This window comes from Puma concolor, chromosome A3 (assembly GCF_028749965.1).
Source record: "Puma concolor isolate L17-30 chromosome A3, mPumCon1.1.hap2, whole genome shotgun sequence".
Lineage (NCBI taxonomy): Eukaryota > Metazoa > Chordata > Mammalia > Carnivora > Felidae > Puma > Puma concolor.
This window is the reverse complement of record NC_141669.1, coordinates 129218392-129239736: the sequence shown is the minus strand read 5'-3', so window position 1 is coordinate 129239736 and position 21345 is coordinate 129218392. Positions and strand designations below refer to the sequence as shown.

The window sequence follows — 21345 nt, the reverse complement described above, 5'->3', positions numbered from 1 at the left end:
GGCTGGTGGAGACGGTTCAGGTAGAACGTGGGCCCCTCCCACCCCTCCTACTACATTCCCCCTTCGCCCCCACGTCACCCTCCCGTCTCCACCCCCTGCTCTATCCCCATCACCCCTCCGTCCCCCCCACCCAGTGCCTCCCTCCCTTCCCTTCCCTCCCCCACATAATCCCTCCTTCGCAGCACCCCCCTCCTACCTCGCCCGCCCGCAGCTCCCCTCCGCTCCACCCCACATTTCCCAGCCCCTTTCCGAGCCCGAGGTGGGGGCCGGCGCCGCCGAGCTGGGGGAGGGGCTCCCCGAGAGCGCCCCGCCCCCCAGGACCCCGGCGCCGTCGTCGGGCCCGCCCCCGTCCCGCCGCGGCCGGGCCAGCCGGGAGGGAGGGCGCGCGGGCCGAGAGGCACCTGGGCGCCCGGAGCCCGCCCGCCGCCGCAGCCTCGCCCGCCCGTCCGCCGCCCGGCCATGTCCTGGGCCCTGCTCCTCGGGCTCCTGGCCGCGCTGCTGCTCCTGCTGCTGCTGAGCCGTCGACGCTCGCGGTGAGTGCCCTCGCCCCCCGCCCGGACAGAGGGGCGACCCCCGGCGTCCCGAGCCGCTCGTCCCTCCCCCACCGGCCGGCCCCTCGGGGCGAAGGGGCTCGACGCCCATCCGCCGCCCCACCCCGGGGGGAGGACGACGGCCAGGTCGCCGGGGTGGGGGGCCCCGGGGCGGGTGGAGGCCCGGGAAGTGGGCGACGGGGCTGGGGGACCCGGCAGACGGCCCCCGGTGCACACGCGCTCGGCTGGCACCTGCGAAGGGCTTTGTGGAGAGGGTCTCCGGGTGGGTGCGAGAAGCACCCTCCTGGATCCAGCACCTACTTGAGCCAATCCCCAGGCTTTCTCGGTTCCTGGGGGGTGGCCTTGATCCCCACCGCATTACACAGATGGGCGAGTTGAGGCTGGGGAATGCAGAGCCCTGGAACCACTTTCCATGGGAGGCCTCCCTCTCCCACCTGGACGAGGGGGTTGGGGAAACTCGGATCTCCCAATGCTCTGGTCCAGAAAAGGGGTCTCCCTTCCCCTGAGACCCCACAGCCTGGGCAGGGTAGATAGAACCCGCGCCAAACTTCTCAGCTTCCTAGTCCCAAAGGTTGTCCTGCTCCACTGAGAATCTGTGATTTAGGAGGAGTAAATCTCATACACTTGAAATCAGTGCTGTGGCAGTGAGTCCTTTTTTTACAAAGTTAATTTAAAAAGTTAATCTGAGTTGCACATGGGATAGCTGAACGTATTTGACTTAAATATTTATCCCGTTATAGATAAGACTGAAGCCCTGCCCTGCCCTTCCGGCAATTCCAGACTTTTCTTGTTGATCGAGGCTACCATAGCGCGGCCAGAGCAAGGCTGGAGGGGAACCTTCCAGATTTTTTAAAAAGTATGCCTTTTATTTGAGACTGGTTTTATATTTGGAAGAAAGTTGCAAAGGTTGTACAAAGAATTCCCAAAGACCCCTCATCCAGTTTCCAAAGGCCTCCCCATCCAGTTTCCGCCATTGTTAACATTTAACATTATCGTGGTACATTCGTCAAAACTAAAAAGCCAACACTGGTCTGTTAAGATGAGCCAAACTCCAGACTTCATTTGTATTTCATCAGCTTTTCCATCATGTGCTCATTCTGTGCCAGGATCCAGTCCAGAGTACTACACTGCCTTCCGTGATCCCTCTTCGGTGAGGTTGTAGGTAATACAGGGCACTGTGTGTGTGTGTGTGTGTGTGTGTGTGTGTGTGTGTGAAATGAGAGTGTCTGAAAATTCCAGAACTTTTCTGGAAACTTTTTATTTTTAAACAAGAGGTTAGTTCAACTTCCAAACAATAACCTCGTGATCTTTTTCTTTAACCTCCAGACACCTTCCCAGGTTAAATTGAAAACTATGTATTCGTTCATTTGCCTGAAAAAAATGAGGAAGAAAGAGGAAAAGTCCGCAAATAAGTTCTTCTGTGAAGAAATGAATTAGTCTTCCAAAGTTGTTAGGCTTTTGGGGAGACTCTGTCCAGGGATGTTTTCGGATCGCACATTTGCTTTTTTCACTGCGGGTTTTAGTTTTGATGTCCGTCCGTGTTGCTGCGTGGAGATCTGATTCATTCTTTTGATCGTCTGTGTAGTATTCCATGTTATGAATGAATGGCAAGTTTATTTTTTCCCTTTTTTTTTTTTTTTAAAAATTTTTTTTTTCAACGTTTATTTATTTTTGGGACAGAGAGAGACAGAGCATGAACGGGGGAGAGGCAGAGAGAGAGGGAGACACAGAATCAGAAACAGGCTCCAGGCTCTGAGCCATCAGCCCAGAGCCCGACGCGGGGCTCGAACTCACGGACTGTGAGATCGTGACCTGGCTGAAGTCGGACGCTTAACCGACTGCGCCACCCAGGCGCCCCTATTTTTTCCCTTTTTATTCCTGTCTCAACTGATGGACCCTTAGGCTGTCTCCAGCGTTTTGGCTATTTCAGACAATGTGCTGTGGTCTTCCTGTGAGGCCTTCTGCTCTGTGTTCCCCCCGCCCCAGCCGATGTGGTGGCTATAAGCTACGTGGGTTCTGGGAAGCAGGGTCCCTGGGTGCTCAGCGTGTGGAAACTCTAAGCCTCTAGGAATAAGAACAAATTGGGTAACCGCTCTCTGCCTTAGTGTCTCAATCTTTAAAATGGGGATGCTGATGAGAATGGTAGTTGAGAATGGAACTTCTGGGTTAGAAGAAAGGCCAGTTAAACATTATTTTAGCAAATTCTTGCTGTAATCCAGAGAGCTAATTTATCTTTGAGGGTGAGTCGTTGATTTGTGCACCTGGTGGCTTAGGAGGGTCAACAGTGGGTCCTAGGTAGAAGTATGGGTTTGGGGTCACTGAGCTCAGGGGCAGTTAGTTGGGTGGACCCTGGGGAGACCCCACAGGCACCCCAGTTTAGGTCCCAATCTCATTTTCTTCTCCTCCCATCTCAGCAAGGGGCACTCTTGTTACTCCCATTTTACAGAGGAGGAAACTGAGTCTCAGAGAAGCTAAGCAACTTGTGTGGGATCTGCCTGGATTACGCATCTGGGCTATAGGGATTTGAAATTCCCAGGAAAAATGAATTTCCATGCTTCCCACACATTTTACTTTTAATCTGAACGCTCAAAAGTCTTAGAACCACATGATGGTAAGATAGTAAGTTGCGGCTACTCCCAGATTCTTTTTTTTTAATGTTTATTTATTTATTTATTTTGGGGAGAGAGAGAGGGTAGGGGAGGGGCAGAGAGAGAGGGAGACAGAGACTCTAAAGCAGGATCCCCACTGTCAACACAGAACCCAATGTGGGGCTTGAACTCATGAACCGTGAGATCATGACCTGAGCTGAAGTCAGATGCTTAACCACTGAGCTACCCAGGCGCCCCCAGAAGATTCTTAAGGACAAATAATCAAGTGTTGGAAAAAGAGGTGGATGATGCTGATGCTGTGTAGACAATGAATCAAACCAGCAAGACCCCACACCTTCCTTTCTCCTCACTGACCCTTGAGGTAATGTTCATCACTCTATTTTACAGCTGAGGCCTAGAAGGGCTAAGCGACCTCCTTAGGGCCACACTGAAATTATATTCCCCATCCAGTCAGTTCCAAAACTCATGCTTTTCTCAGTAAAAAGAAAAAAAAAAAAAAAAGGGAACTTCAGTCAGTCAGCAACTGTCTTTACCTCTAGCTTTTTTTTTTAAGTTAAAATTTTTAATGATGAAAAATTTCAACTATACAGAAAAAGAATAGTATAAGAACTCCCATGTAACCATCCCCTTATTTGATGGTTAACATTTTTTTTTTTTTTTTCAACGTTTATTTATTTTGGGGACAGAGAGAGACAGAGCATGAACGGGGGAGGGGCCGAGAGAGAGGGAGACACAGAATCGGAAACAGGCTCCAGGCTCCAAGCCATCAGCCCAGAGCCCGACGCGGGGCTCGAACTCACAGACCGTGAGATCGTGACCTGGCTGAAGTCGGACGCTTAACCGACTGCGCCACCCAGGCGCCCCGATGGTTAACATTTTTACAAAAAATTACAGATCGGGGTGCCTGAGTGGCTCAGTCGGTTGAGTGTCTGACTCTTGATTTTGGCTCAGGTCATGATCCCAGGGTCATGAGATTGAGCCCCTCATCAGGCTCCACACTGAGCATGGATCCTGCTTAAGGTTTTCATTCTCTCTCTCTCTCTCTCTCTGCCCCTCTCCCCCACTCTCATGCTCTCTCCCAAATTAAAAAAAAAATTTTTTTAATTCCAGATGTTATAATATCTCTCCAGAAAATATTTCAGAATGCATGTCAAAAAAAAAAAATGACAACCACAATTCTCTTATCCTGCCTCAGAATACAAAAATGATTAATATTATGTAATCTCCAGTCCAAATTCCAATTTTGGCAACTACAGCCAAGATTTTTAAACGCGCCTGGGTGACCGTGAGTGTTTTCTCTTGGGAGAGGTTGTAAGCTGGAATTAGGAGACCTTGGGTCAGGAATTAGGAGTCTGACTTCTGTGCCACTGGGGCTGATGACCTGCATGTGGCTGTCAGAAACCTCCTTCCTGCTGTCCTTTTGGGCCTTGGTTTGTCCACCAAGTCTCGCGTAGCCGATCTCCCGTGCCCTGGCCACCCCACCGGGCTGCGTGTGTCTCTTTTCCTCTTTGGGCTTGTGCGTCTGGTCTAGAGAGCCTTGGAAGAACTCTCCAGGTGTGGGGAGGTCACTGTGGCATCAGGTGACGGTTCCCGGTGGCTCAAGAAAAGATCTGGGCCCTTGCAGGGTACGGAGTTTCTGGGCACAGAAAATGTGCCTTGTTCCAACCCGCACTGACCAGAGGCCACCAAGTGGTGGCCCAAGGTTGGATGAAGCCCAGATGGGTCTGCTGTGTGCCACACACGGCAAGAGGAGAAAATTAGGGTGTTCCACGTGCGAAACACCAGGTCTCCAGCTTCTCCTGCGAAATGCGACAATGGGCCGTCCCTTGCTGGGGACTCCCTAGGAGAGCCCTCTCTCAGCATTGCTGCCGTCCCCACCCCTCCTGTTGTCTCTCCAGTTTGCATCTGTTCTGTCACTCTGCTTGCCCTAACCATTGTCCTATGACGTTGAGAATTCTCCGAACCTTCTGTGTCAGTTACAAAAACAGGAAAACGAAAACTAGAGCAAAGTGGCCGCCTGCTGCGTCTACGAAGCGGGAGGCAAGGAGTGGGGGAGGGGAAAAGGGTTCATGGCCGACAGCTTGTGGGTGAACCCTGGGGAGGAATAGACGCTCAGGTTGCTGAAACCCTGCGGTCCCCCCCTATGCATCCTCACAGAGCCTGAGGCCCTGAGCTGAGTTGAGTTGAGTGAGGCAATCCACTAACACGGCACAGCTAAATGATGCCGCTTCTGCTTGAACCAGAATGTGGACTGTGTGTATCGGGCACTTAACCTGCGTTGGGTCCCTTGACCCCTTTGGCAGACTCTGGCGGGTGGGGGGAGGGGCAGGTGCTGCTCTTTGAGCACCACCTGTATACGCAAATCATTCATCTGACACATATTTATTAAACGCCTTCTCTGTGCCAGGCACTGTTGTTAAGTGTTGGGGGTCAAGTGCCTATATTCGTGGAACTTCCGTCCAGTGTGGGTGTGAAAGCTGGGTGCTGCCCATCCTTAACCCTCTCCCCCACTTTGCAGAGGGTTGAGCTCGAGAGAGAGGCCAGGTGGCAAGGTTGGCCATGGAGTCTGTGAGTGGCGAGTGGGCAGTTTGGGGAGGGGCCCATGTGACGGGAAGTGGGGAATCAGAAAAGGTGTCTTGGCATCTGAAACCGGAGGGACAGGCTGTGTGGGCAGGAGCCGGGGATGAGGGGGTCCAGCCCTACCTCCCTCCTCTCCAAGGGCCTGGCCGTATCTCAAAACAGTGAGGGTGTCCGTGGGCGAGGCTGGAGACCGCAGACCCCAAAATAGAGTCTCCTTCATCCCTGCTGGCTGACGGCTGAGTCACCCTGGAATGTGGCCTGGGCCCGAGCTGCATGCAGGGCCTAGGATCCAAGAGCCAGCCGGCTACATCGCGCGGGTCAGACTCCTGGGCTCCCAGCTTCCTGCCTTTGTCTGAGCCTCCTTGGGACTTTTCTGGGGAAAGATGAAAGCTGCCAGAAATAACACCTGGCTCACTGGGGAGCTCTGGCCGCAGCCTGGACAAAGAGCAGGGAAAGGAAGCCATAGCCCCTGCTCATACCCGCAAAGGTGTCTTAGAGGAAGAAGCCCCCCGTCTTGGAAGCGGGGGAGTCAGATGCTAGCTTCACCTCCACTTCCGTTGTCACGCTCCTGGATGATCTGTGTTGTGACTTTTTAAAAGCATAACCACATCACTTTCCAGCCCCCCCCTTCCAACCCTCTGGGGGCTCCCCATCATATTGGGCATGGAAACCTGACCCTGGCTGCAGGTCAAATCCTGCCTCTCACCTCTACAGTCCACTCCAGCCACACTAGTGCCTGCTGTCTGGAAAGCCCCCCACCCCAGGGCCCTTGCACTCGCTGTTCCCACTGCCTAAATTCCTTCTCTCCCCACTCTGGCGCTCCACTCCCTTCTCATCCTGCTGGTCTTTGCTCACATGGCACCTCCACAGGGAGGCCCTCCCTGACCAGCCCTTGTCACCTAGCTCTCTTTTTTCTTTGCTGAGATATAATTCACACACTATAACATTTACCATTTAAAAAAATTTCCTAAATGTTTGTTTATTTTTGAGAGAGAGAGGCAGAGCACAAGTAGGGGAGGGGCAGACAGACAGGGAGATACAGAATCTGAGGCAGGCTCCGGGCTCTGAGCTGTCAGCACAGAGCCTGATGCAGGGCTCGAACTCATGAACCGTGAGATCATGACCTGAGCCGAAGTCAGATGGTTAACCGACTGAGCCACTCAGGTGCCCCTACATTTACCATTTTAAAGTATACAATTCAGGGGCACCTGGGTGGCTCAGTCAGTTAAGCGTCCGACTTCAGCTCAGGTCAGGATCTTGCAGTTGGTAGGTTTGAGCCCCACATCAGGCTCTGTGCTGACAGCTCAGAGCCTGGAGCCTGCTTTGCATTTTGTGTGTCTCTCTCTCTGCCCCCGCCACTCTCTCTCTCTGTCTCTCAGAAATAAATAAACATTAAAAAAAATAAAGTATACAATCAGTGCTTTTCAGAGTATTTGTAGGGTTGTGCCGCCCTCACCACTGCCTAACTCCAGAATATTTTTTGTCATTCCCCAAAAGAAGCCTGGAAACCTGTCTCCATAAGCAGTCCCTCCGTATTCTCCCTCGAGCTCTGGCAACCACTAATCTACTTTCTGCCCCTCTGGATGTGCCTTTTCTGGACATTGCATAGAAGTCGATCACCCAAGAGGTGACCTCTGTGTCTGGCTTCTTTCACTCGGCATAATGGTTTTAAAGTTCTTCCACACTGTGGCATGAATCAGTCATTCCTTTCTATGGCTGAATAATGTCCCACGGCATGAACATACCGTATTTTGTCTGTCCACTCACCAGTCAGCATCCTTTGGCCACTGTGAACAGCAGCGTGCAGGTTTATATGAACTTACGTTTTCAGCTCTTTGGGGTATGTTTATGTTGCTGGGTTGTGTGGTAACTCTGTTAGCCTTTCAGGGACCTGCCAGGCTGGTTTCCACACGAGCTGCACCGTTTACATTCCCACCAGAACTATATGCGGATCCCCATTTCTCCACATCTTTGCCAACAGTGACTATTTCTTTTTTTAGAGGAGAGCCATCTCTGTGTGAAATGGTGCCACACTGTGGCTTTGATTTGCATTTTTTCCCCAGTGCCTCACCATGTCGGGCGTCTTTTCATCTGTTCACCGGCCATTTGTGCATCTCCGTCAGAGAACTGTCCATTCACATCCTTCGTGCATTTAAAAATCGGGTTATTTGTCTTTTCATCGTTCACTCGTAGCTCCTTTGTTTTCTTTATCACGCTTGTCACTCTCTGAAATGATTTTGCTTTTTTTTTTTTTTTTTTGCTTTTGTCTGCCTTCCCCTTATTAGTATGTAAGCCCCATGAAGCCAGGCACCTTGCCTGTCCCGTTCACTGCTGTAACCCCAGCATGTGGAGCAGTGCCTGCTTCCTAGTTACTATTCGGTGAGCGAGTGAGAAGAGAAGGGATGGCTTACTATTCACCAGACAGGGAGCTCTCTGCATGCCTGTGGTTCGGATCATTCTACGACAAAGATAGGGGTCCTAGCCTGGGTTTAAGGCCTCCCAGGGGTCCACCATGAGCAGTGGTCTTGCTATTTGAGGCCCACTTCGTGATCATGATTAGCTCTCCCTAGCGAACAGCCCCTCCCCCAGAGGATGGTGGGGCAGGGACAGCCAGGGGTCAGTGATGAGGACGGTCCTTCTGCTACCCTTTGCCACTCAATCACTCGACCGTGTCTCCAGTCTCATCCTTTCTCTGTGGGCATGGCAGTGGGTGTGAGATGACCAAAGCCCTGTCCACGCTGGCTCAGGCAGAGAACTCTGTGTCCTTGTACTTCTGGGTTCTAGAAAGCTCTCCCACCCACAGGGAAAGCCCACCTCGATTGGATTCCCTAAGATGTACCAACATCAACTGGTCACCCAGCTTCTCCTCTTGGCCCCCTGCAGTCCCTCCTCTACTCAGCCGCCAAAAGGATCCTGTAAAAACTTAAGTCAAATCATGTCCCTGTGCAACTCAAAGCTCTCCCATGGCTCCCACCTCATGCAGGGAAAAAGTTAAAAGTCCTCACAGCTGCCTCCAAGGCTCTGCATGGTCTGACACCTGTTCCTGCTCTGGCCTCAACGTCTCCTGTTCTCCTTGGTCCCTCCACTCCAGCCATACTGGCCTCCTTACTGTTCGTGGAACACGCCAGGCATGGTCCAGCCTTAGGGCCTTTGCACTTGTTACTTCTGCCTGGCAGCGTCTTCTTCCAGATATCTATGTGGCTCCTTCCTTCACCACCTTCAGGTCTTTCTCCAATGTCCCAGGGAAGCCTTCTCTGCCCTCTCCGCTGAAAAGTCATACCCCATGCCCTACACTCTTTTTCTTCTTCCCTACTTTATCAAATAGTGATAAGTACTGTGGCTTCTGCAGGCGACCTGGTGAGCCTCCTCTGGACGTGGGCAGTATCCCGTGGTTGGGCCATGCCTTGGAATTTGGAAAAGATGCTGCCAGCTTCCTCACCAGGATGAAGGAGAAGCACGGTGATATATTTACTGTAAGTGCCTCATGTGCGTCGAGGGAGGGAAGGGGGTGAGCAGGTGGGCCTGTCGTCTGGTGTTCACTGATTCCTTCTATATCCTTCCATACCCTAACCTACCATCCAGTGGTCTTGCCAATTTTCCATCCATTTTCCCATCCAACTGTACAGCCAACACTTAGTAACATCCATTCCTTCTTCCCAGCATCAAGTGATGCAGTCATTCAGTGTCTATGAAGTTCTTGTTCGTCCTTCCAACTGACCTCTATCCATCCACTCAACTTCCATCCATCCATCCATCCATCCATCCATCCATCCATCCATCAACATCCAAACAGCCACCACACCCATCCACCTTCAGGCATCCTTTTGGGTTCCACCCATCCAACGCTCATCCTTCGGTCCTTTTCCCCAGTACCCACTGAGCCTGCTGCCACCATGTTCCCGACATGCATCCACACTTTCAGCTTCCATCTAACCTCCTCATCCATTCATCTTTCCATCCAACATACATTCACTGATATCCTTCCATTTACCCAACAATCCATCCAGTAGCATTTCTTCTTGGATTTTGGCCTACATTTTGTAAGAGAGTTTGAGTAACATGACTCCCAGATCACACTTTGGAAACAGGGCCAAGGCAGTTGCGTGGGTGTTTAGAATTGTGTGGCCACTCCCCCACACAGACATTTGAGGGAAAATCCCCTTTCCTTTGTTAATTACAGGATTACAGCTCTTTCTCTTTTCCTTACCTTCTTGGGCAGCAGGTTACATTCAGGGCTCGGCCTCCCAAAGAAGTGGGTATTTCTGGCACATTCGCTAGCATTTATCCAACAGCATCCACTCATCTATCCACCTGTTCTATCCAGTCTCTCCACCCATGATACGCACAACACCCATTTGCTGCCTTCTGTGGGCAGACTCTCTTCCGGATGCTGAAGATACGACAGTAACCAAGATAATGATGGCAGGTGCTGAAGAGTGAGGTGGTTGAGAGCCTGACGTTTGCTACCGAAAAATGCTGAGTGCCAGTCCTTTCGCTACTGTGTCTCAGCTGTGTGATCTTGAGCAATCCCCTGCCTTCTGTCAGCCTCAGTTTTCGGCTATAAGTGGTCCCCACGTCACAGACAGTCGTGAGGAGTGGATGGGAGAACGCTGTCTGTGAAATGTCAGGTCCTGGCACAGGGTAGGCCCCTGACCACTGAGAGCTCCTCCTTGATGGCATTTCTCCTCGCCTCGTCCCTGCTGACTTCCCACAGGTGCTGGTGGGGGGCAGGTATGTCACTGTCCTCCTGGACCCCCACTCCTATGACACGGTGGTGTGGGAGCCTCGCACCAAGCTGGACTTCCACGCCTATGCTGTCTTCCTCATGGAGAGGATTTTTGACTTGCAGCTCCCACATTACAGCCCCAGTGATGAAAAGGCCAAGATGAAACCGTGAGTGGCTCAAGGTGGCCCCTGTGGGTGGGCGGGGGAGGGCGTGATCTGCTTCTGCCTGCATAGCCCAGGTGCTGAGTGGCTTGAGTTTGTGTCCACACCAGGTATCCGGTCAAGACATTTATTTTGAGAAGACAGACACAAAGGAAACCAAAAAAAAAAAAAAAAAAAAAAAAAAACAGCCCCAAAGAATTAGGCTGAAGAAAGGCTCTTCTCATCTTTACTTCTTTTAGGAGACAGGTCTGATTTCAGTAGGAGGAGGCCAGGGTTTGGGTCAGCCAGACCGAGAGTCAAATCCCAGCTCCCCCACTTCCTAGCTGTGTGACTTGGGGCAAATCCCTTGCCCTCTCTGGGCCTCTGTTTCCTTGTGTGAAAGGAAGGGAGGTGGGCAGGGTGGCTAATAGTTTCGAGCCCATCCTCTGTGGTCTCATTAGTCTTCATGACAATGCTGGAGGGTGAGTAACTTACAGCCCCACTTTATGGATGAGGACACTGGGGCTCGGAGAAGACTTGCCCGAGGTCACACAGCGAGGAAGTGATGTAGGTCCTGAAACATAAGGAATAATTATATCAACATGAGGACGTGTGGGCACATGTACTCTGCGTTCATTACTTCTGCAAATATCTGAGGACTTTCTATACACTGGTCTAGATGCAGGGGGCCCAGCATGATGCCAACCACAATTTGAAGATGCCAGTCATATGCCGGGTGTTTGATAGGAACACTTACATCTCTGTGCAATCCATCTACCTCAAGAGGTAGATATTTTTATCCTCGTTTTACAGGTGAGGAAACATACTCAGGAGTGAAGTGACGTGCGTGTTCCATCACTGGTAAATGGCACAGCTGAGATTTGAACCCAGGTCTGCAGACTCCAGCTGAGATGCTGAGGAAATAAGACTGTGTGCATCCCTAGAGTTCGTGCAGTCTGACAGGAATCCTTAGTGATCTGTCTCCAGGAAGGGTGGCCTCCTGGGGTTAGGAAAAGTCTCTAGAAGACTGGGTTTTGCAGGGCTGCTAAAGCTGAGGAAAGGCCAGAGTATGAGGTGAATGCTGATTAGAGGAAGTACCCAGTCTGAACTTGGCTCTGTGGGATGGCCGCTAGGAGATTTCTGAGCCCAAGTGTCCTAGGTCCTGGCATTCTAGGGGGACCATTGGGTCCCATTAGCAATAAGATTCCTCGGTTCGCTGCATTCTACCCTGCTACCCAAAGAGGACCCCACTTTCCTCCAGTGTCTGCCCTAAGAGTTTCTGGAAGTTTCTCCTAAGCCCGCATGTTGTCTACTGGGCGTGGCTCCTGCATCTGCTAAGGGCTACTGTCTCCATCAAGTGCTTGGAGTGGGGTCTAGGGAACAGCTAGATCAGGGTCACTCAGGATTGTGTCCTACCTGGCAATCATTGGTCAGGGGACAGTTTATCCAAACAGGTGTGCCTAACTTTGGGTCTCAAGGAGGAAGGGTCGGCCTGCTGTTTCTCTCTCTTCCAGACGTCTTTGGGTTCCTTATCCAAGCTTGTGTGCCCCAAGGAGGGGCAGACTGTCACGGTTAGGAATTCAAGACTCTGTGGCTGGGTGACCTTGGGAAAGTCACATTCCTCTCTTGTCCCTGAGTTTCTCTGTCTGTAAAATGGGTGTCATAACAGCAACTGTGATTCCCTAGAGTTGTCAAAAGATGAAACAGGATCATGGTGCTTAGCACCGTGAAGAGTAACTGTCACTGTCATTGATGATGATATTAATAGTAATACCATCGTGGCTAAGCCAGTTGTCCGCAGGCCCCCGTTGCCAGCGGGGCCCTGGGGCCCTGGGACCCTGAGCTTTGGGAATAGGGGTGCCTGTGTGCATACATTTCCCGCTGGAAGCTGTGCTCTTACTTTGTTTCCTGCCCCAGGACTCTCCTCCACAAGGACCTCCAGGCACTCACGGAAGCCATGTACACCAACCTCCGCACTGTCCTGCTGGGGGACGCCACAGAAGCGGGCGGTGGCTGGCATGAGATGGGTCTCCTCGACTTCTCCTACAACTTCCTGCTCAGGTGAGCCGGTGCGGCTGCCCTCGTTGGGAGTGGAGCCCAGCACTCTGCACCCGGGTCAGCCGTTAATAGTGGCCACGGGAACCATGAAGACTTTGTGGGTGGGGAAGCAGTTTGGGACACTCAGAAGCAAAGACTGCAAGATGACCTTTCGTGTCTGGACCCCAGGCGTGCACCTGGCTCAGGCTGTGAGTCGTAAAGGAGGCACAAGTCAGGAAAAGGGGCCTTGCCAGCTGTCCAGAGAGGGAGTAGCAAAACAAGGTTTCAGAGACCATCTTTTCCTGTGGCTTCCAAACCTTAGACTTCACAGGACCAGGAAAACAAAACGTTCGGGAGGCCAACCCAGGACTTCAACTTTTTATCAGAACTTGTAAACTTATAGTAAAAACTGCACTAACGTTCCTTCCTTCAGGAGGCCCAGACAGTATTCCAGGCACTGGACGTACAGCAGGGGAAAGACAGACAACAGACTGAAACTCACCGGGCTGACGCTCGTTGGAGAGACCGATAATAAACCAGTAAATAAAGACAGTTATGTCAGAGAGTGACAAATACAGACAACGGAGATCCGCAGATGGGTTGATTGTGTGTGGGGAGCTCTCTGAACCAGGCTGAAAGTAAGGGCTTCTCTGTGGGTCTGGCCTCAGAGTTGGGAGCTGGCCACAAGTAGGCGGTAGGACCAGCAGGTGCAGAGTCGCGGAGGTAGGAGGAAGCTTGGGCGGCGGGCCACTGTGGCTGACCGCAGCGAACCCAGGCAGTGGGGTTAAGATGAGTCAGAGCACTTGCAGAAACCGAGTCTCACAGAGCCCCGAGGCCGTGAAGGGCTTTGGAATACATTCTCAGTAAAAAGAGTGACATCGGGGTTGGGGGGGGCGGGGAGGGTTAAGCAGGGGCCTGACGTGATTGGACTTGGGCTTCACAGCTCTCTCTGGCTGTGGACAGAGACTAACCTGAGGTGGGTGTGTGGCAGGAGAGGCAGGAGGGCCCGTTGGGAGGCTGTTACAGTCACCCAGGTGAGAGACCGGGAGCCTGGACCCAGAGGTGACGGGGAGATGGCAACAATGGGGTATTTCTGGGAGACAGAGCTGACGGGACTTGCTGAGGATTTGATTGGGGCCGTGGGGGGGAGGGGAGCGGGGGTGCGGGCTGCGAGTGGGGAGAGGAATAAGGACAGCCCGCTGATTGCTGCTGGTGCCGCTAGCTGACCAGCATTTCATAAACCAAAGCTCATTTCAGCTACTTCAAAAAAATTGGAGACACAGTTTCAGAATAAAGGAGAGGCATTTGCTGCCCCATATGGGGACCCAGGCACGTTTGGGACAGCTATGTATGTGCACGCAGTGTGGGCTCAAGGGGTGTAAACGCATTTCACCCTCACAACCCCTCTCCGAGGCTGGGACTGTACAAACCCCGTTTGAGAGATGCAAAAGCCGAGGCCAGGAGGACCTAAGGCATTTGCCTCGGGTCCCGTCGTGGGGGTCCTGGCAGGGCTGTCCGCAGAGCCCACGCTTTCCAGCACGACCTCTGATGTGTCGGTGGCCCACGTTTTTTCTCCTGTCACCCTGGGGTGGCGCACACACCATCAAGGGCTGTAATTCATCTGGGTGATGCTGGTCTGGTCCACCCCGTCCTCGTGTGATGGGGACACCGAGGTCCAGGGAGGAGCAGCTAAAACCACTCCGCAAGTTCCCAGCAGGGCATCTCCCACGTCTCCTGGCTCCCGTGGCCCCGTGTCCTTCTCTGAGAGAAGCAGTGAGAGAGGAAAAGCTGTGGCATCAGGGAAGTGGGGACAGTGGGGTGGTGGCTGGGCTGTCTAGGCCCCTGGCAACAGCAGTGTGTGTGTCTTGGGGGGGTGGGGGGGAGTCAGATGTAAATGGACCCCTGTGTCTTCAGGGTCTGAGGCCTGGCTGGGCTGGAGCTCCTGTTTCCTGGCTTGGTGGGCTTGGGCCTTCTTGGTGCCGTCCGCGGCCCCTGGGACAGGAAGGGGATGATTGGGTTGGATGACAGGAGGTGCAGGTTCATGTAGCCCCAAACCATGAGATGCCACCACTTAAGCCCCCCAACCTGTCCTATGGCACCCCTGCCTCGCTCAGAGTCCCATCCGGAGTTCTAACCCGGGCCGCAGGATCCTGCGTGATCTGCCCCGGCCCAGCACACTCCCACCCCAAGGCCTTTGCGGTTTCTGTTCCCTTGCCTGAGAATGCTGTTCCCTACATGTCTGCATGACTCTTGCCTCACTTCATTCCCATCTCAAGTGTCACCTCAGAGAGGCCTTTCCTGACCTCCCCCCACTTAGTCTGAGAGCCCTCTCTTTACCCAGCTCTAGTCCAGTCCTATTCTTCTTCATGGCTCCTGGCGCCACCTATAGGTCACATGGTGTTAACACATGACGATTTATTCTATCTTCCGCCAAGTTCTGTGTCACTTAGAAGTGCAGGTGGCCTTGGGAAGGGCCTTCACTTCCACAGTGTGAAACCTCATTGCCTTCTTGGGTTTTGTTGGGGTTCTGGTGGTTTAGTTTCGTTGCATATTTTTCATAGAAATATATATATATAGGGAAATGGTTCTCTGCTTTAAGGAAAAAACCAGCACAAATGGGACCAGAGACCACAGGGCCAGCCGACTCAGCTTGTTCCTGGACAAGGGAGCGGCTGTGACTCCTCTGCTGTTCAGGGTTGGCAGGCGGGACCACAGGCTCCCAGGGGCCCAAAGTCTCTCCGTTTTCAAGATGAGATGAGGGGGAAATTAAGCTTTTGTGTGGTTCCCCAATTGTTCAGTTTGTTCACAGGAAAATTCTATTAACCAAACACAACATGTTGGTGGATGAATCTAGTTTGTGAGCTACACCTTTACAGCTCTGCCTTAAGGAAACCGAGGGCACTGGTGTGGAGAAGAGGGACCCAGGGCCTTACGTGACCGGGGGAGCGGCGGGAGGTGGGGTGGGATTCCTTCTGTGCCGATGCACAGACGCATGTGCGACCCCGGGAGGTTCAGCTGTTCTGAAGGAAGGGTTGCTGCCTTAGTCTAGTGGGCTGGGCAGGTCATGAGCTCTGCGTCTCTGAGCCCCTCCCCACCCTTCACCGCCACATTCCAGCCGGCTTTGTCTGTCCGCACCTCTGAGCCCCAGCTGGTGTATCACTCGTTCGCCTGAGTCTGTTGCCTGTTGTCTATGTTCCGCACTAGAGGGTCCACTCCCTGAGGGCCTGAGGGTTTTGTCTGTTTTCTCCACTGCTGACTCCCTGGCCCAGAACAGTCCAGGCAGAAAGTAGGAAAGGCAGGTGGTTGTTAGCTGTATGCATGAAGAAAAGCTTGTAGGCCACCGTGGGAGGGTTTGGCCAGAAGCGTCCAAGGAGGACCCCCTGACCTGCTGTTCGCCTCCCCCAGAGCCGGCTACCTGACTCTGTACGGAGTCGAAGCTCTGCCACGCACACGTGAGAGCCGGGCCCAGGACCGCACCCACTCAGCTGATGTCTTCCACACCTTCCGCCAGCTCGACCTCCTGCTCCCCAAACTGGCACGTGGCTCCCTGTCAGTGGGTAAGCACCGTGGGGACCCTGGTGGGCGGTGGGGCAGACAGAGGGACCCAGAGGGGGAGCGCACAGTCAAGCTGAAGGCTCACAGGCAACATGGGCGGAAGGACATTCTCATGCCCTGGGCAGCAGTGAGATCCCTGTCCCCAGGCATATGCAAGAGTACAGTGGTAGGAGGCAGGGCTTGGGCCGGAGCTGGGGTTCCTGGTGGATGCGTTACATCTAGAGTGGGGCCTGGGGACCTCGTTGTGCGTTATTTTTATTATTTCCTACTTTTAAAGGTTTCTATTACTTTTTTCTGCTGAGGTGTGATTTTCATACAGGAAAGCACCCAGGTCCTAAATGCACGGCTGAGAGGTAAATCTAAATACTTCGTGTCCTTCCCAGTCAATACCCACCACGCAGAGGGAGCCGCCATATTGGTTCCTGTCGCCTTGGATTAGTTTTACCTGTTTGCGAATTTCCCATAAATAGAATCACGCAGCATGTGTACTTTTGTGCCCGGCTTCTTTCACTCAGCCTCTCGTCTGTCAGCTTCGGCCAGGTGGCCGTATGTATCGGTCGTCTGTTTTCCCCGTGGCATAGCATTTCAGTAGAGTAGTCTGTCTGTCCGTCCCTGGTGGAGGGATGTGTGGGTCGTTCCCAGTTTGGGGCTGTTGTGAATCGGGCTTCTGCGAACCTTCTTTGTACCTGCCTGCCATGGCACACCTGCCTTCACCTCTCTGTTATCAGCCCTCCGCTCTTCTGACCTTGATCTTGCACACTGAAGGAGCCGTCCGGCCACGTAGCATTCTCCCTGAACTCCACATCTGGAGTATTTCAGCTTGGGTCTGTGAAAATCCACCCCACTTACTGTTGTGGCTACAGAGGGAGCTCGGTGTTGGTAAAGAGGTTCCGGCAGGATTCAGTGCCCAGGGGCCATGCGAACCACTGGGCTGCACTCTCTTCTGGCCACTGTGTCTCAAACTTCTCTCGTGAGAAGAATCCTCTCGGCCCTTGTTAATAATACAAGCCCCCAGATCCCTTCCGGTCCACTTGAATCCAAGTCTCCAGGGAGGTCGGGAAACTGCATGTATTCTAAGTGGCACAGGAAGGTTGAGAAGTCGTGTGTATCCTGGACTCAGACATTGGCAGCAAAATCTGGATTCAGATGCCTACTGTGGGGCTTCTGAGCTGATGATTTGGGGCAAGTTACTGGTCTTTTTTTTTTACCCCAGGTCCTATCTCCAGACGGGCAGTTGAGGGGAGTGATTGATACATGCTCCGCTCACATGGCTTGAGGTAGTTTACTGGCTCCTATATAGTGTCCCTGTGCCTCAGCGATCTCATCTGTAAAGTGGGGAGAACAATAGGATCTTCCTGCAGGGTGACTGTTGGGAATGGCTGAGGTAATAAGAAAAAACACTTCTCTGTTGAACACTTTCTAGGTGCCAGATACCAGGTTAGCTATGGTCTCATTCAGTGCTCACAACAGCTTATCACCCCATTTCCTTTATTTATGTAGTTTTTAAAAACCACACTTTAGCCCATTAGATTGTTTGAGAAGGAAACCTTCTCGTGATTAACAATGCAAAGATGCTGGCATATATCCCTTCACACTGTTTTGTAGGAATACTCGATTTTACAGAGACAAAGACACATATCTAGAGTGTCACTGGGTGTATTTTAAGAAGGAATTATATCTATTATCTGCAGCTTGGGTTTTTGTTTAACCTAACAACATAGCTGTGTATTCTTCCCTGTCAATACAAGTATCTTCTAGTGATATTAGCCAATGCAATTAGATAAGAGAAATCAATTACTGGTATAAGAATGAGTAAAGAAGGGATGCCTGGGTGGCTCAGTCGGTTAAGCGTCTGACTTTAGCTCAGGTCCTGACCTCACGGTTCTTGAGTTCAAGCCCCGCGTCGGGCTCTGTGCTGACAGCTCAGAGCCTGGAGAGCCTGCTTCGGATTCTGTGTCTCCCTCTCTCTCTGCCCCTCCCCCACTCGTGCTCTGTCTCTCTTTCTCTCTCAAAAATAAATAAATGTTAAAAAAAATTTTTTTTAATGGGTAAAGAAGATGTAAGACTATCCCTGTTTGCAGAAGACCTGGTTCTGTGCTGGGAAAACCCCAGGAAATCCATGACAGAACTAACTCAAGTGAAAAAGACTGGCAGAGTAGAAGGATATACAATCAGCACGCAGAGAATTGAGTCATCTTTGCAGCTCTTGCTTGTCAGGATTTAGGCAGCCATCCCCCTCCAATGGATACTTATAATTGTTTCCTTTTGTGTGTGTGTGTGGCTACTTTAGTATTCCATTGTACTTGTATCTTTGCTACCATCTGGTGATTTTATTCCTCTCGACAGTTTCCTGGAAGTGGGTTTGCCATGTCAGAAGGCATACACATTAAAATTCTTGTTAGCTGCGGCCACATCATTTCCAAAACCATGGAGCAACTCATACGCCTGCCCAAAGGGAAGGAGTCTGCTCATTCCCCCACCAGATGTTATCAGTCTTTGCATTTGTTTGCCAATCTGATGGGCAGAGGCAGGTAACTTGTTGTTTTAATTTGCATTTCCCCACAGCCTTGTCAACAAACAGTTATCAGATTTTAAGACCTTGCCAACCTGATGGACAAAAAAGGGCATCTGGCTTTATGGGCATTTCCCTGATCACTGTGATGGAACAGCTTTTCGTGTTTCCCCAGCCATTTGCTTTTCCTCTCCGCGGGTTACCTCTTATCATCCTTTTAGAGACAATTCATGATCTTATTGAACCATCAGTGCTAGAAGGTTGATATTATTATACCCATTTTGCAAGTAAGGAAACAGGCCCAGACAGATGAAGTCATTTGTCAGGGACACACAACTGTTAGGAGGCAGAGCCGGCAAAAGGAAAAACTTGGTCTGATTGCAAAATCCTGTGTGTAAAGCACCTGGCACCTCCCAGCATCGGTTGCTTCTCCAGGAAAGAGTGGTTTCTCCATCGCGCATTCATCCATCCATACCCACGCTACTATAGGGGACCCTGGGTCATTCGGGGAGCCGCCCTGGGCTGGGTATAGGAAAGCTGCATTTCCCAGTGTGGGCAGCAGGTGGCAGTGTTGGGGAAGGTTTCTCATCTTGGGGCTGGACAGATGGACAGCTGCCCTCAGACTTTGTTGGGCTTGTGAAGAGGGCAGCCTCTTTGGAAGAGTGATGTGGCAGAACCTGTCAAAACAGAAATGCTCATTCCCTCGAACCTGAACTTCTACTACTAGGAATTATCCTACAGCAGTGCTTGCACGCATCTAGAGATGCACAAAGATCCTCATTGCCCCGTTGCTTATAATAATAGCAAATGCTGCAGACAGCCTGTATGTCCACCCGTGGGGACTGATGAAATAAGTTATACATTCACATAAAGGAAAACAGCAACCGTCAAGTAGAACGGGATATACCAAAACCATGCAGGAGAGTGGGTATATTGTGGGATTTTTTAGTTTATTTTTTTTCCAGTTTCATTGAGAAATGATTGACACACGACACCACGTAAGTTTAAAGTATACAGCATGATGACTTGACTTACATATATTGTGAAATTAGCACCACGGTAAGTGTGGTTAACATCTTTGTTTTCTAAGCCTGTGGGAACATTTTGCTTCTGAGAAGGCTGAGATGGGATGGAAATGCCCGCTTGAACTCTTAGAGATGCTTTCTTTCTTTTTCTTACTTTTTTTTTTTTTTTGCCACGTGGATGCATTATTTCTCCTCCACTATTAAAATTATAAACATTTTGGGGCACCAGGGTGGCTCAATTGGTTAAGTGTCTGACTGTTGTTGATCTTGGCTCAGGTCATGAGCTCATGGTTCATGAGATCGAGCCCCACATTGGGCTCTATGCTGACAGTGCAGAGCCTGCTTGGGATTCTCTCTCCCTCCCTCTCTCTCTGCCCCTCCCCTGCTCTCACTCTCTGTCTCTCCAACTAAATAAATAAACATCTAAAAGCACCATTTAAAACAAATGTATAAACATATTTTAAAAGAAAATTGACCCTTTGGGGGATGCTTAGATCACGGAGTCTGGTGCTTCTCATATAGGAGGGAATTGGGGGCAGATAGAGCCCCAAGCTAAATATACTGCTTTCTGGAACATTCGTTTTACTAAATTATTTGGGAGGGGCATGTTTTCTTTGAATATTGTTTTGGAAGGAGAAGCATCCTTATAATAAAGAATGACAGAGTCTAGGGGTGCCTGGGCGGCCCGGTTGGTTGGGTGTCTGATTGTTGATTTCAGCCCAGGTCATGATCTCACAGTTCGTGGGATCGAGCCCCGCATCTGACTCTGTGATTGGGCTCTCTGCTGTTGGTACAGAACCCACTTCAGATCCTTTGTCCTCCTCTCCCTCTGCTCCTCCTTTGCTCATGTTCTCTCCCTCTCTCTCAAAAATAAACATGAAAGAGAAAGAAAGAAAGAAAGAAAGAAAGAAAGAAAGAAAGAAAGAAAGAAAGGAAAAAGAAGGAATCACAGAGTCTAATGCAAAAATCTAATGCATTTTATAGGGAAAAGACAGGACTTTAATTTTTTTTTTAATGTTTATTTATTTTTGAGACAGAGCGAGACACAGCATGAACGGGGGAGGGTCAGAGAGAGAGGGAGACACAGAATCCGAAGCAGGCTCCAAGTTCAGAGCTGTCAGCACAAGAGCCCGAGGTGGGGCTCAAACCCGAAAACACAGGACTTTAAAGATATGTCCCTCTCTGGACTATGCCCAGGTTTCTAGGGCACAGAGGGGCTTCTGAGGAAAAACTTGAGAGGTACTCAACTCTGGGCCCCTCGTTTTACAGATGGGAAGACTGAGACCCAGTGGTGGACAGGGCCTTGGCCAAGGCCACACAGCATGGGAGGTCTGGAATTTGAACCTGCAATGCAATGACTAGTTACACAGGCCTGGGAGTTCTGATTCACAGCACTGAGTCATTACACTGGGGCTGATAAATAATACTTAAGAATAATGGCAAGAATGTAGCAAGCATGACATGCTAGGCCCCTACCAGTACCAAGTGTGTTCTGTGTTTTTATATCCTCCTAGTGATTCCATGAGCTCAGTTGCCCCCATTTTACAGATGGGGAGGTCGAGGCTCAGAGATCCAAAATCTTTGCAAAAGATGATCTTTCTAGGAAGGGA

General features: G+C 51.2%; 1 protein-coding gene across 1 annotated transcript in view; it reads left to right on the top strand.

Moving 5' to 3' along the window:
• The first annotated feature begins 328 nt into the window (after positions 1 to 328).
• The window catches only part of PTGIS (prostaglandin I2 synthase), a 41725-nt gene continuing 20708 nt past the window's right edge, over positions 329 to 21345 (top strand). Inside the window, exons 1-5 of the mRNA XM_086702454.1 lie at positions 329 to 533; positions 9090 to 9213; positions 10455 to 10633; positions 12524 to 12667; positions 16049 to 16200. Of these exons, the coding sequence (XP_086558580.1) occupies positions 460 to 533; positions 9090 to 9213; positions 10455 to 10633; positions 12524 to 12667; positions 16049 to 16200 (673 nt within the window). The 5' untranslated portion in view covers positions 329 to 459. The remainder of the gene's footprint in view (positions 534 to 9089; positions 9214 to 10454; positions 10634 to 12523; positions 12668 to 16048; positions 16201 to 21345) is intronic.